At 42.7% G+C, this 15,970-nt stretch overlaps 1 protein-coding gene across 1 annotated transcript in view; it reads left to right on the top strand.

Annotated features, from left to right (window-relative positions):
* Window positions 1–1,375: 1,375 nt before the first annotated feature.
* LOC136624394 (zinc finger protein 547-like) overlaps window positions 1,376–15,970 on the top strand; it is a 223,838-nt gene continuing 209,243 nt past the window's right edge. The window contains exons 1-5 of the mRNA XM_066598370.1: window positions 1,376–1,530; window positions 1,812–1,991; window positions 2,081–2,204; window positions 2,287–2,351; window positions 2,722–2,824. Coding sequence (XP_066454467.1) covers window positions 1,453–1,530; window positions 1,812–1,991; window positions 2,081–2,204; window positions 2,287–2,351; window positions 2,722–2,824 — 550 coding nt within the window. The 5' untranslated portion in view covers window positions 1,376–1,452. The remainder of the gene's footprint in view (window positions 1,531–1,811; window positions 1,992–2,080; window positions 2,205–2,286; window positions 2,352–2,721; window positions 2,825–15,970) is intronic.

Here is a 15,970-nt window from a genome sequence, read left to right as displayed (position 1 = left end):
GTGGAAGGGGGGCATAGCAACCAATCACAGCACAGCTCTCCTGAGGAGCAGTTAGTACTATAAGCTGCGCTGTGATTGGTTGCTACCGGTGACAGGGACAGATTTACCTTTAGGCCTCCCTCACACAGCTGTTCTTACTCTCGCTTTCGGCCGCAGCTCCCTATATGGGTTTAACAGACCTGATCAGTGATGAGGGGCGCTAAATGCCGAAAAATAGAACAGACTTTACTCAAACCGCAGTGCTCGAGCCGCCGAGAGGCTCCGCTGAGAACAATGGGAGCGTTATACCGCCATTACTGCGTCACTAAGAGCGTTGTGATAATCGGGGAAATAAGCGCCTGTGTGAGGACGGCCTCAGGGGTTCTGAACAGCGGTCAGCGCTGCCTAAACATGTACAACGCTCCCATTCATTTCTGTGCGGCCGCTCACACAAGCGTCTTCAATGCTGCGCTTTAACAGCGATGCACGCTCCATCTTTGGCCGTTTTCAGTCCTGCGTCGTCCATTGGTATGAATAAGCAGTGGTTTCAGCGCTGCTGACAACGTGGCACAACTTGGTACCGCTAAACACAAGCGCTAGCTGCAATACCTAAAAAGAAAAGGAGTGCTCACCTAGGGGGCGCCGTCCGGGCCGCCGCTGCTCTCACTGACTAATGGAGATTATAAGGACATTAAGAAGTTCTTGTATTCCGTGTATCCTTCTGTGTTGGAAGCTTACTGACCCCTCAGAGTGATGGTAGAGCTCTAAAACACACCAGCTGTACACAGAGATAGTGATTACAGTGCAGTTACCTCCAGTATTAGTGAATACAGTGCAGTTACAGGTGACGTGTCCTCTGATTAGGGTCATACATTTATCAATCTCTGGGCCCAGACCACCATGAAGACTTCTTCCAGCTACGACTAGTCCCTGTACACTCTGTCCATCCTGGCACTACCTCAATTAACCTCTCAGTAACTTCCCTATAGTACTAATGCATCTTCTGTGACCTGACAAATCAGTAATGTCTATTTCCCTTTAATTAAGATATCCCTTTGTGACTCAACTATACTATAATGCTGCCTTTGTTGCCCCACTTAGTTATAGTGCCCCCTATGTATCACCCAGAGTGGCTCTGTTCCCAGCATCACCTCACTCCAGCCTTGTGCTCAGCGTGTCTGGAGTTTGCGGGACGAGTCAGGTAATGCTGTGAACAGCGTGGCGCTGTGTGGCAGTCCTGTCGGTCAGGAAGACAGAAGATGGCTGATAATGGTGCTAATGAACTGGGGGTCAGCAGTGGGGGCCGAGCAGTGGGGTGTGGAGGGGGCTCAGTGGTGTTAAGGGGGACTATGTCTGTTTTTGTATTATTACAGGGGATTTTGTATGATGTTACATTGTCTCGTCTTCTTCCCATTCAGGATCCTCGGCTGATATCTTCTATATCAGATAATTATCCTGATTGACCCGACAAGGATGGAGAGGAACCGGGACAAGATGGCGGAGAATATATTCACCCTCACCCTAGAGATACTCTTCCAGCTTACAGGAGAGGTGAGAGATTCTGGGGATGACGTCACGTTCCATCATTCTTATCTCTGTCAGCCTCTGCTCACATCTATGGCAGAGGATTTACTGCAAATTCAGTCCTTCAGCCGCCTTCACATGAAGCGCGATTACTACGGGCATTCCACAATGGTAGTCTGCAGCTGTAAAGTGCAGTAAAAACACATTGGCCAACAGAGATGTGAACAGAACCTTAGTGACTGAGGAATATAACTAGAGAGGGGAAAATGTCTGCAGGGATATTTATGGATGTATCTCCCCATAAACAGGATTACACGGTAGTGAAGAAGACTTCTAGTGATGGCTGTCAGGCCCCGGTGTCTGATGGATGGGGAAGACCCATGAGACCAATCACAGGGCCTCCACCTCGCCCCCTGATACTGGAGGAGATCAATGAGCAGAAGATCCTAGAACTCACCAACAAGATGATTGAGCTGCTAACTGGAGAGGTGACGCTGCTGGGAATGCTGGGACATTATACAGTAACGCTATGGCGGTATAACGTGTCTGGGTGATGATGGTATCATTGTGTTATCAGGTTCCTATAAGGTGTCAAGACGTCACTGTCTATTTCTCCATGGAGGAGTGGGAGTATTTAGAAGGACACAAGGATCTGTACAAGGACATCATGATGGAGGACCACCAACCCCCCCTATCACCAGGTAATAGACAGGACTAAATCCACACGGCCTTTATTATTTGTATGTAGAGAATGAATTCAGTGGCTGTCTGTGTTTTCTGCAGGTAGATCCAGTAAGAGAACAGCAGCGGAGAGATGTCCCCGGCCTCTTCTTCCACAGGATGATCAGGTAGATGGAGAGAAGGTCTTGTGAAATCTCCCCTCTGGTCTGTAGGACGGCTGGGAAGGTCTTGTGTTCAGTCTTATTATATGACTGATACTTGTGTAATGAGAAAGCTGGAGATGGCAGGATTACAGCCGACCGCAGATATAAGATCTCTGCATCTTATCACTATTTTCTGGTTCTGGAGACTTCTGGTTGGAATAAAGAAGCAACAGGTTGGAGTTATACAGGAGACCTGCAGCTATTTGGCCCAGATCACTACTGCTGTCATGTCATTCCGGCTCCTCATACTAATTAATGACCTTTTCTGGCCATATAAAACCTTCCACACGACTTCTCCAACTGTGTGATGACTTTTACAATATTTATTTCACAGCTGGTGAAACTGGAGGATGATCTGATCCCTATTGATGCTACAGAGACACATGTGAGGGGGTATCAGCCGTGTAAGGAGGGGATTCCTACAGATGACCCCCCAGGTGAGACTACATGTAGGGAAGAGTCTGTGTTGTCGGGGTTTCCAGCTGTATATTCCCTTATTCAGCCAAAATACATAAAAAAGTGTAACTGCTGTTTATTGTTAATTATGTAAAAAAACAATTCAATATACCCTGCTAGAATTAACTGTGGGAACATCTCAATCACACATCAGATCTGGATGATCTCCATCCTCTGCAGACTCTTTCATGTCTGCCACATGTGCTCATTGTGAAGCTGCTCTTATCTTTGATATAATTCTGGTGTCTCTGCGAATGCTCTTCAGGCTGCATGGTGCTGGGATGTGAGCTCAGCTTCCATTACAGGATGTCGGGCCCTTGTGGCCCCCCCATGGGGTATTTCTAATATATACAGCAATAAACTATACAAGCTGTTATGTTATTTCCCCCCCCCCCCCCCATAGCGTTTTGGTAGAGCCACAGGCGCCGTGTAAGGAGAAGCCATCCTCATTCTGCATTCAGCTGCTCCTTCCATCTGCCCCCAGCTGATACCCCATGCACTATGTCAGGGTCTCTGCAACATCCAATCACTCTATCAGACCTGGACCCCCGTCCCCAGTGCTGCCTCCGCATATGTGCAAGTACTATTATCATGTCCCTCTCCTCTGCTGCTGGAACCAGAAGGACTGGGCATGCTCAGTAGGGACTTCCCACATCTTGGTACAAGTAACAGTCAGCTGGGTTAGTGAATGGCTACAAACATATCTGTGCCCACTGATAATGGCGGTGCCGGTCTTCTAAAAGCGTCTTTATTCCCCGGTCAGCAGCACATGATCGGCAGACTGTAGTTGCAGCGCAGTACAGGGCAGCTTACAGCAGGGGGCGTCAGCAGCTCTTATCCACCCAGAAATGTGTACGTGCTTATGCCCATAATTGGGGGCACGCATGAGCAAAATCCTGCATGCCAAACAGACAGGTAGGCGAAAAAAAATTGACAAATTATATACGTACGCTTGCCTGACCAGACACAATTCTAGGTTATTTCTAGATATAACTCCATGTGCATGCTCTGTTCACACATGTTATTCATACAGATTTAGTATACATATTAATGAAACAGCACCACATTTATAATCCTTATGGGATAATATCAGAGAATATGTCATGGAAAAGCTATTTCATTCCCAGAGGCGTCCAAATTGCAAAGTGTTATAAAATCATAAAATCAAAGGTGGAGAAAATTAAAAGAGAATCAGTTGAAAAAAATACAATAAAAAAGTGTGCTGAATTAATAGAAAGATTAAATATGAGTAACATAAACCCATAATATGAGCATATTAAACAATTCTAGAAAAAAATGTGTAAAAGCATAAAAAACAAAAAGGACGTTGATTAAAAATATGACCTGATGACCCCCTAACACTAAGTCAGAGAACATAAAACTTTCAGCTCTTTTACAGTGGACTATTTAAGTATTTATTTCTCTAAGCATCTAGTATTCCTTTAAGTGCAAATTGATCACATCCATCTCTGTGCCTTGTCATATGTATGTGTGTATATATTTGCATGCCTCTTTGGATCTATTTCACTATGCCTGAGGAAGAACCCAGAGTAGTTTTGAAGGGTTGCAGTAACATCATGCATTCTTGTTAGCTATTAAAAGGTCTCATATCTGTATTGTAGGATTAATTTTGAGGAATACAGTTCAAATTCATTTTGTTGCGTTGCTACAATGCTACAAATCGCATGTATGTGAAGCCCATGCTTTCCTATGGGTTTCTTCACACATGCGATGTTTTGTAGCATGTTACAAAATGACACAAAAACCTCACGGGTCCGGCAATATGCTCGCGACTCGTGAGGTTTTGTAACTCATGTTTCCCTATGGAGCCTTCCTCTCTATTGCATCGCACGAAAACGTGGTTTGCGTGCAATGCAATGCAACTTTGACAGTAGCAAATGCTACTGTCAAAGCTATAATCTAAGCCCTAACCGCAGGAAAAAAAAAAAAAAAATACAAATACATCACCTCTCCCGAACTGTCAGCCCCGGCCGCAGCTTCTCCCTGGGTCCCCGCCACTGATCTTCTTTTCTGGCCGGGGAATCAAAAATCCCCGCCTCCTGGAAGCGCTGGCTGTAATTGGCTGACACTTAGCCAATCACAGCAAGTGCTTGATGAATGGCAGTGATTGAGCCAATCACAGCCATTCTTCATGCACTGGCTGTGATTGGCTAAGCGGCAGCCAATCACTGCCAGTGCTTCCAATAGCCGGGGATTTTTCAATCCCCGGTCAGAAGATGAAGAACAAGATCAGTGCCGGGACCTGGGGAGAAGCTGCTGCAGCGTCCCAGACAGTGCAGGAATGGTGATGTATACTTTTTTTTTAACCTTTACTTACAGCTAGAGATGAGCGAACGTACTCGGTAAGGCCGATTTCGCAATCGAGCACTGCGATTTTCGAGTACTTCACTACTCGGGTGAAAAGTACTCGGGGGCGCTGTGGGTGAGCGGGGGGTTGCAGAGGGGAGTGGGGGGGGGAGAGAGAGAGGGCCCCCCCCTGTTCCCTGTTGCTACCCCCCGCTCCACCACGCCCCGCCCCGCCCCACAGCGCCCCCGAGTACTTTTCACCCGAGTAGTGAAGTACTCGAAAATCGCGGTGCTCGATTGCGAAATCGGCCTTACCGAGTACGTTCGCTCATCTCTACTTACAGCTTATTTTTGGGGTAGGGCTTATATTTCAACCCCCCCCCCCCTCCCTGAAAATCCTTGCATGTGATACTACAAAGTCACGGTATTGCTGCAAGAAGACGCAGAGATATCACACGGTGCAGCGATTCGATATCACTGAGATTTTCTTGCGGTGATGCCGTGTCGCCCGTGTGCAGAAGGCCTCAAGGATTTTTATTTTCATTGTAGGAATACGGGTTCGGGAATGTAAACCAATAGGTTGTTTAGGTACACATGAGAACACGGTTCTATGACCCACGCCATTTAGTCTGCTTTTCTCAAACTCGAACCTTGCGATATTCTAACCACCGAGGTCCCTTTTATTGTTTAGCACATTGACACAGACAGAAGGATACAAAAGGGAAGAAGCATATATAAAATGGGTAGGGAATATGGAGTCCTATTCATTTCACAAACAGGACCCTCCCATATAATTAAGATGTTATCAATAGAATGTTTTCAAAATATTAAATATGGGTTCTCTTAGTCTTAGCTTCCACAAACAAGCCCATGTGGAGATTTGGGTTACTTGGTGCAAATTTGGTCCCCATCGCGATCCCCTTTGTTTGCAGATGAAATCTCTTATTGAAATTAAAATAATCATTGATCAAGTAAAATGAATGGCGTCTGTAATAAAATTCCTCTAGATAGACATCAGGGGATGCTGGATTAAGAAATAACGAATGGCCAAAATTCCCTTTTCATGGGGAATGTTGGTGTATAAAGATTTCACATCTAGGGAGGTCCGGAGGTCGGAAGCCTTCCATGGGATATCTTTTATCAAGCTTAAAAGGTGTCTCGTGTACCTCGGGTAACCCAGAAGGTATGTAACAAAGCGTTGTAATTGGTGGTCTACATATTCCGAAAGATTACTGGTAATAGACCTGATCTCGTGATAAGGCGTCTTGGGGTTTCCGAAGGAATTTGTGGATTTTTTGTTTAAAAAAGGATGCGGTTTCTGGAGTATTAATGCATATAAAATCATTTTCAGGAATGTGGTGATGCTTCATTAATAAGTATACTAAATGAGTGTGAATAACATGTGCGAGCAGAGCATGTGCACGGAATTACATCTGGAAATCTCCCTCTGCTTCCGTTCAGGCGTGCACACAGATATAGGTCAGCGGCCATTTTCTTCTACATTCTCACACAAAATATGTACTTCCAATGTGTATGAACATTTTATATAGAAATGTAATAAAATAATAATTGTTATTATTAAAAATATTAAAATCCATTTAATTCTTGGCAGATGACGACACCAGGCGATCAGAGGGACATCTGATATCTTCAGGTTTTACAGTGGAAGATGATGGTATCATACAAGATACACACGAAGAGCCTGCCATTATCCCAGATGTACCCTCAGCCCTTCCCAGCAAACATCTGTCATCTGATCCTTTTATACAGGTTCCATCTTCTGATTCATCACAGACTAGTAAGCAACATAACATATACAGAAGAGATGTTGAAGAAGAAACAGTTAACACAGAGGAGAAGTCATATTCATGTTCAGACTGTGGCAAGTTCTATACCCACAAATCAAATCTTGTTTGGCCTCTCCTCTGTGTGAATTCTCTGATGTCTTTTTCATGCTCTGAATGTGGGAAGTGTTTTACCAAGAAATCAAGTCTTATTGACCATCAGAGAATTCACACAGGAAAAAAACCATTTTCCTGTCCAGAATGTGGGAAGTGCTTTACCAAGAAATCAGGTCTTGTTCAACATCAGAAAATTCACACAGGGGAGAAACCATATTCCTGTTCAGAATGCTGGAAGTGTTTTACCCGGAAAGTAAGTCTGGTTAAACATCAGAGAATTCACACAGGGGAGAAACCATTTTCTTGTTCTGAATGTGAAAAATGTTTTATAGATAGATCAAGTCTTGTTCAACATCAGAGAATTCACACAGGAGTGAAGCCATTTTCCTGTTCAGAATGTGGGAAGTGTTTTACCCAGAAAAATAATCTTATTGAACATCGAAGAATTCACACAGGAGAAAGGCCATTTTCCTGTTCAGAGTGTGGGAAGCGTTTTAACAAGAAAGCACGTCTTGTTGAACATCAGAGAATTCACACAAGGGAGAAGCCATTTTCTTCTTCAGACTGTTGACTATATTTTACAGATAATTTAGACTTTGTTAAACATAAGAGAACTCACACAGGGGAGAACCTGTATTCATGTTCAGCATGTGGGAAATATTTTACCTATACATCAAAGCTTGTTAGACATCGGAGAATTCACACAGGGGAGCAGCCATTTTTGTGTCCAAAATGTGGAAATATTTTCCTTGGAAATCAAAATGTTTTGACCATAAAAAACTTACGCAGGGAAGAAACCATAATAATATTTTGAATCTGTCTGTCTCCTTGGGTTCTCTTGATTGAAAGCCTCGGCCACCTCACATGGACTTCTATTACTGACCATTTAGATGATTTAATTTGTGCCCTGGATTGTTAAGAGCATCTTCTGGTACCTGAATAGACATGCAATTAGTGTCTTCCATACTACATAATTTTACATATCAACATCACATCATGCCTAACTTGAAAATAGTTGAAGGTATTGAAAAAAATGTCGGATGAAATTCTGCACTTAAATCATCCATGCCATGATCCTTTTTCCATTGAAGTCTTTTGGACTTAATCTAAGACAGCTGCCAACAAGATGCCCAATAGGCACTATCACTAGGGCAAAAAGTTTGTCCCCACCTATCTAACTGTTTACAAAGCTTCCTACTTGTATTTCTTTTTGTTCAGAAGATATGCTGGGTGGCCCTGACCTTTGAATCTCCCTATATCATCAATATATATATAAAATAGCTTTGCAAGAACCAATTATTTATACATAACGACCTCTAGCATAATATCTTGTATAACTGTTTTGCATTAACTGTATTTATTGAAGGGATTGTCCCGCTTCTAGCTGTTTGTTTTTTTTGCAGGAAACAGACAGCTCTGTTCATTGCACAGTGGTTAGAGTTGGTACTGCAGGCTTAGTCTTACTGAAGTGAATGGTACTTAGCCTGCAAAAATAATCTAGGCCACTGAACAATGTACGGTTCTTCAGGCACGTTATTTATTCACACTTGTTGTGTGGTCACACGATTGTAAAATTTGCACTTATAGTGCGACCAAATTGAAAGCAATGGTAGACGATCACTATCTGTCCGGGACAGTCCAAAGAAGACCCTTCAGGATTCTATTCATTATATTAATGACAAAAAATTTCAGGCACTATTTCTAATGATAGTATGGTATTTTTAGATTTGAGGCTGTTAATTTTAGAGAATTTTGTCCACACTAAAACACACTTCAAGACAGTGGACTCTAATAGTTATCTAGATTTTAAAAGTTGGCATTATAAAATTATGTAGAATAAGAAGATGTTGCTCTAGAGATTCCAATCATTCCGAACAATCAAGTTTTTAAGAATCGTTCTAACATAAAGTTTATCCATCAAGTGTGCTGACATCAGCAATAACAAAAGCCCAAAGCAAAAAATAAATTCTAAAATCCTGGAAGATACTAAGATAAAAAAAGGATAATACAAAAAACAGCATTGGTTCTTTACTCAATATAATACACATGATGGCGACATCAAAAATCTTCTCCGTAGACATTGGGAAACCCTACAAGGTGGTCCTTTCCTATCTAAACACCTCCAAAATAAACAACAAATAATAAAAAAAAACTGGGCAATATATTGGTATCTTCCCTTCTGAAAAAACAATGAAAAACTATAAATAATAAACAAATATGGGATAAACAAATTTCTAAAGCATACAATTGTGGCATAAAAAACTGCAAATGCTGCACCAATATCTGCCATAGGAGAAAGGAAATCCCCGTAGATATAGAAAATATAGGATAAAAAAAACTCTTGACATGTGGCTCGAAATACATTATTTATCTCCTGGAATGTCCTTGTGGCTTAAGATAAATAGGACACAACATTAACACTCTAAGAACTAGAGCGAACAAACATCGATGGGACATTATAAATGGCTTTAGGAAACATGGAGATTAGATACACCTTGCTATTCATCATAACAAAGATGCCTCACAAATGCACCTCGCACCATTGGAAGAAGTTCCTGAAGGTGAATTCAATAACCTACGCAAAAAGGAAATGTATTGGATATTCCGTCGGAAAACCCTGCACCCAAGAGGCCTAAACGAAGTTTTCAAAAACCTCTGAGTTTGATATCACTCAATGATTTTCCATGATATCCAACATTTGTTTTGTTTTTTTTTACATACATATGATTTTAAAAGTGAAATATAATATAAATTTGTACATATCCCCATATACAATAATTCTATATATGATTTTTTAAAAATACGATTTAATTTATATTATTTATGGGGTAAAAATGTTTTTATTCGAAGCATTGCGTATAACAAACAACATATGATTAGCCGACCGTGAAATCAGATCAGTATAACTGCTAAGCACTGAACAGTTGGTAAGTCCAAAGACAAGAAAAGTCGTTTCAGGTAGTTAGTTGGCTAATCTTCAAACAGCCAGATCAGCGCGGGCTCGACAGCATAAACTATTAATACTGAGCTGAGTTGTCTGGTCTGTGCTCATCGGTCAGCTCAAGAATGTCTAGGTTGCTTCTTTAGTCTATAGAATCGAGTGAAATGTTTATAACACAACTATAACTCAAAAGGACGGGATCGCTCCAAAGCAATCCTTAATTTGGGGCAAGCATAAGAGGGTTGGAAGGAGGGGAAAATAGAATAAGAAGAGAGAAATAAGATGAAAGGAAAAGGGGGGTGAGGAAGAAAGTAGGGGGGGGAGAGATAGTAAGGGGGGAGTAAGTAGAGATGGGTATAGAGACAGAGGAAGGAAAAGAGAGAAGGGGAAGAAGATAGCGTCTCGCCGAAAAACCTCTGATAGGGTCCCTACCTCCAATCAAGCAGGCTAAACTCTATTTTTGATCTACGGGTCAAACCCGCTAGAACTATGGAAGGAAATCCATACCTCCCACGTGGTGTAGTGCGCCGACCATTTGTCGTTGTCTTTGGCTCTCAGCTCCTCCATGTGTCTAATTTCGTCTAAGGTCACTGCCCAGTTCAGGGGTGTCGGTATCATCTGGGATTTCCAGAGTCTGGGAATCACCGTCCTTATGGCTAGAAGGAAGAATCTAAGAATATTTTTTTTAATAGGGGAGATGGCTCCTGGCAGGATTGACCAAAGAACAATCTCCTGTGTAAGTGTTAAAGATATTCTTTTCACGATATTGTATAGGTCTGTTATCTCTGACCAAAGTCTCGAAATCCCAAGGCAGGAGCACCAGATGTGCATGAATGAACCCATCCTGTTCGAGCATCTCATTTATATTATTTATGGAATATGTCTGTACCTTTTATAGAAATTTACACACATATTCTTGGGAGGTATATATATATTTATTTAATTCCGACCATTTATAGGCTATAGATATCCTGCTCTGGCTAATAATGCATCCCCCTCCCTCTTTCCTTCTCCCTTTGCATGTTTCTCTTTTCCTTACTGTATGTAAAATGAATTACTATATCCTGGATGATACAGGATATATACACCATCCAACATACATACATAACTGATACCTTTATTGCTCATCATTAAGTCCACATCCATTAATTACATCTGGTTTGTCACATAATTCGTCTCATCTCTGGAAATCCTGGACTAACCACTTTTACTTATATTTATAGTCCCCTTTAGTAAAATCTATTAATATCCCTTTTCTGCTGTAGTTTTTACTCACTACGTCTGAATTACATGCAATTCGATTGTTTAACTTTTAGGAACAAGATTTTTTTTCTAGTAGATCCGTTTCTTTTATACATTTTCCATTTGAATGCATGTGGACTGCAGCATCACCCATGCATCCCATGTGATACAGATGCGCCTCACTTGACACTCATGTCATCACATGGGGCGTGTCCAATTGAGAGAGCACATGACACTTGGGACACACTAGGAATGCCCACTATATTAGGAGTGGAATGCAGTATTATATCTGTGTTACACCCAACAGCTGCTCTGCTATTGAATAAAATATTTACATAGAAAACTCTCAGACAATAACTACCTGGAGTCCTATCTTGTATCCTATATAATACCACTTAGCACACAGCAGCACTGGAAACTTTTCCCACTTTGTGATACTATTTAGTTTACTTTGTGATTACTCTGCTATCCCCTCCTCCCCTGACCTCTTCTGCTTAGTTCCACAGAAGAGGTCAGGGAGCAGAGTAATCACAAAGTGAACTAAATAGTAATCACAAAATAGGAAAAGACTACTGAGGCTACTGTGGGGGTCAGCATTTGTATTGACAACACTGTGGAGATCAATATTACTACTGAGGCCACTGTGGGGTCACCATTACTACTGGGGTCACTGTGGGGTCACCATTACTACTGGGGTCACTGTGGAGGTCACCATTACTACTGGGGTCACTGTGGAGGTCACCATTACTACTGGGGCCACTGTGGAGGTCACCATTACTACTGGGGCCACTGTGGAGGTCACCATTACTACTGGGGCCATTGTGGGGGTCAACTATTACCTCTGCGGCCACTGTGGGGGTTAACTATTACTACTGGGGTCACTGTTACTACTGAGGCCACTGTGGGGAACACTATTATTACTAGGGACACTGTGGGGGTTGCTGTCACGTAGACAGGAGGAGAGGGGCAATAATTATTTATCCTGCCTCTGTCCCCGATTACTCACTGTTTGACTATTCTGAGCGATTTGCCGCTACAAACTGTCATGGCTGAGCCTCAATCGATCACTCTAGCAGTATTGCAAGATTGGAGTCCTTAGAATACATGTGGATCTGTACCCAGCTTTCCTGGATTTATGCACGCATGCAAAGTCAAAGCTCAGTTCATGCCCTTGCTTTGTTCCAACCACTCTGTGCTTTGCAATGCTGTAAGCGTCTTACCAGCGCTGGATTGGAGTCCAGATGTAGTAGCCGAACTGGTTCCCTGGAGAGTGGTCAGAATAGCCAGAAGTCGTTATCGGGAGGACACGGTATGCAATACTAATGGATGAGATGGAAGCATAGTCAATGGAAGCCAAAAGTCAGCAGCAGAAGGTATCAATATGCAGTAGAGGAGTAGGAGGAATAGGAGCTTGATCAAGTGGTGGAACACAATAATCGTGCACTGAGGGAGTGGCAAAGCCAGGCATTTATAGGAACTGCAATCAAGACAAGAGGCAGGAACTAGGTAACTGGGAAATGTAGAACAAGGCTAGGTTTCAGTAATGGAATTGTCCAAGTGCTGGATTAGCCTAGGCGAAGAGAGCTGCCGACTGGGACACAAGAGGTTGTGGATTCAAGTCCTGACAAATGCCAACACAAATACACGCTGCAATCAGTAGTTTGTTACTAGCAAACTTGAACCCGATCTATGAAGTATGAACACAATCTTTTGTGTTGAGTTTGAGTAGTTTTTTAAAGCGGACACGGCTTAACCGATGAATTGTAGATTTATTCTAGACAAGGTCTAGCAGTTCAATATAGCGATGTACAAAAGATCTAAAAAATAAAGTTGTTACCTCGGAGTATAAGGAAATACCGTATTAATAGACAACAAGCAGTATTATGAAATAAACAGGAGAAATTAAAAGAAATTACCCTTCTTTGTGTGAAGTCACACAGAATTACAGGACAGTCTGCATGCGTAGTGCACTCCAAGGCATGAAGAACGCATTCAGTTTTAAAACTTCTGCAGAACCGCACACCCGCCGGCCTTCTCCTGTCATCACGGCAGGTTGAGTATATGTGGGGAAAATTTGTAGGAAGCACAGATTTGAAATCAGGAATTTACCAATCCATAGATACTAAGCGTGAATGATGAATTAGGCCCAGGTACGAAGATATCCGATTCTGGGTATTCTGGGTCTCAGACCCCAATGCGTGTCGATCTGTTTTATTCAGCTGGGACACCTGAGTTTGAAAATATATTTCATATCGGGATAGGCCAGAGGCTTAACTTGATGCTCTTGGGCCCCAGTGCAAAATCTGAAACTGGGCCCCCAACTATAAAGCTTCAGAAATAGTATTGGTTTGCAATATGGGGAAGAGAGACTTCATATGCCCCCTAGGGCTCCTGAGCCCAGGTGTGACCTCACCCTCCGCACTCCCTATACTTACATCCATGGGCTAGGCCCTTCACATGATCCAATAACATTTAACCCCTTTAGTGGCGGGTTTCTTACCCCCCTGTCATGCCCACCAGGGCAGGTTTTTTAAATGGGCCAGTCATTAAATTTCAACTAATTTTCCAGTCGCGTTCCAAGAGCCATAACTTTTTCATTTTTCCATTGACCCAGCCATATGAGGGCTTGTATTTTGCAGGACAAGTTGTACTTTTGATGGCATCATTTTTGGGTATATATAATTTATTGCCTAACTTTTGTACAAAAATTTGTGGGGAGATTGGGGGAAAAAAAGAAATTCTGCCATTTGTTTTTTGGATTTCATTTTTACGGCGTTCAGCGCGCAGAATAAATAGTGTGATAACATTATTCTCTGAGTCACATGATTCCGGCTATACCAAGTTTATGCAGTTTATTTATGTTTTGCTATTTTTGTACATTTAAAACATTTTTTTTTTTAAGTTTGATTGTGTCGCCACATTCCAAGAGCCGCATTAATTTCATTTTTCCATTGCCAGAGCTCTAGAAGGCCGTGTTTTTTTGCGGGATGAACTCCAGTCTTCATTTATCTAATTTTTTGGAACATGTAAAATTTTGATCACTTTTTATTCCATTTTTTCTAGTGGCAAGATTAACAAAATCTGTAATTTATTTTTATTTTTCACTGCATTCTCTGAGCAGTATAAATAATATATTAAATAGAGATGAGCAAGCACACTCGTTCGAGCATTAGGGTACTCGAGATGCTCGTTACTCCATTTCCTTCCCCGCATGTTTAGCGCCATTTTCTAGCCAATAGACATGCGGGGAAGGCATTACCACTTCCTCCTGTGACGTGCCAGCCCTATCCCACCCCACAGCAGTGAGTGGCTGGTGAGATCAGGTGATCACTGAGTACTTAAAGTGGTCCCGCCCGCAGCTCGCCTCAGACACACACTGGCAGAGGTTAGGGAAAGTGCTGCTGCTCATTCAGGGACAGTGTTAGCGTAGGTCCTGTCTTCAAGAACCACAACGGTCCTTCTTAGGGCTACATCTGACCCTGTGCATTACTGTTGTGGCTGGCTGGGAGCAGTAGTGCACAATTATTTTTTTTTTCATCTCGGGCTGTGCAGGCCATTTCATCTATAGCGTTCTCAGTCTGCAGTGTATTATACAGAGTATAGGAAAAGAGCTGCTGTTGATATAGGGAAAGTGTTAGAGTAGGATCCTGTTTTCAAGAACCCCTAACGGTCCTTCTTAGGGCTACATCTGACCGTGTGCGTTATACTTGTAGCTGGCTAGGAGTTGTAGTGCTTCCATTTTTGTATTACACAGCTAGGTCTGTTTGCAGCCTTTCAGTAATAGTTTTTTCAGGCTTCAGTGTCGTACAATACCGCTCTCATCGTGAAAGTGCACTCAAATATTTCCTAGCCTGCTGCGAACGGCTTAATTTATACCGTTTGTGTCTGCAGTGAATTAGACACAGAGCGTTGGGCCACAGCCACTTCTGTAGGGGAAGTTATATACACTATACAGTCCTCAAAGTCCTCTGTGCAAAACCCCAAAGCTCCTTTATTGGGCTACATCTGACCGTGTGCATTATACTTGTGGCTGGCTGGGAGTTGTAGTGCTTCCATTTCTGTATTACGCAGCTAGGCCTGTTTGCAGCCTTTCAGTAATAGTTTTTTGAGGCTGCAGTGCCGTACAATACCGCTCTCACTGTGAAAGTGCACTCAAATATTTCCTAGCCAGCTGCAAACGTTTTTCTTTATACTGTTCTGTGTTTGCAGTGAATTAGACAGAGGTAAACAGTACCGCTAAACAGTACTGTAATATTACCGGGGTCACTGCAAAGTATTTCGGCTCAGCCGCTGTGTGGAGCGTCTCACAATACCCTTTCCTTGGTGGGGTTGAGATAGCCGCAGTTACCAGCACTATCCACTGGCTTTAGAGTCTTCTCCCACTCCACACAGCCTTTATTATCTACAAGTCTCTGCGAGCACTAAATTACCCCTAGGTATCAGCGCAAGACAGCGGGTTACTTTTTTCAAGTCACAGCATAGAGCCTCTGCTATCTACAAGTCTCTGTGTGAAGTGAATTAAGCCACAGTTGTCAGTGCTGTACAGTGGGGCAATTTATTTGGGCCCTGCTCTATTCTTAATCCGCCATGATGAGGAGTAGGGGGAAGGATTGAGGACGTGGACGAGGACGCGGACGTCCAAGCGAGGGTGTGGGCACAGGCCGAGTTCCTGGTCCAGGTGAATCACAGCCGGCTGCTGTGGGATTAGGAGAGAGGCAAGTTTCTGGGGTCCCCAG

The sequence above is a fragment of the Eleutherodactylus coqui genome, chromosome 4, assembly GCF_035609145.1.
Source record: "Eleutherodactylus coqui strain aEleCoq1 chromosome 4, aEleCoq1.hap1, whole genome shotgun sequence".
NCBI classification, from domain to species: Eukaryota; Metazoa; Chordata; class Amphibia; order Anura; family Eleutherodactylidae; genus Eleutherodactylus; species Eleutherodactylus coqui.
The sequence above is the reverse complement of the archived record's forward strand: the minus strand, read 5'-3'. Positions and strand labels throughout refer to the sequence as shown.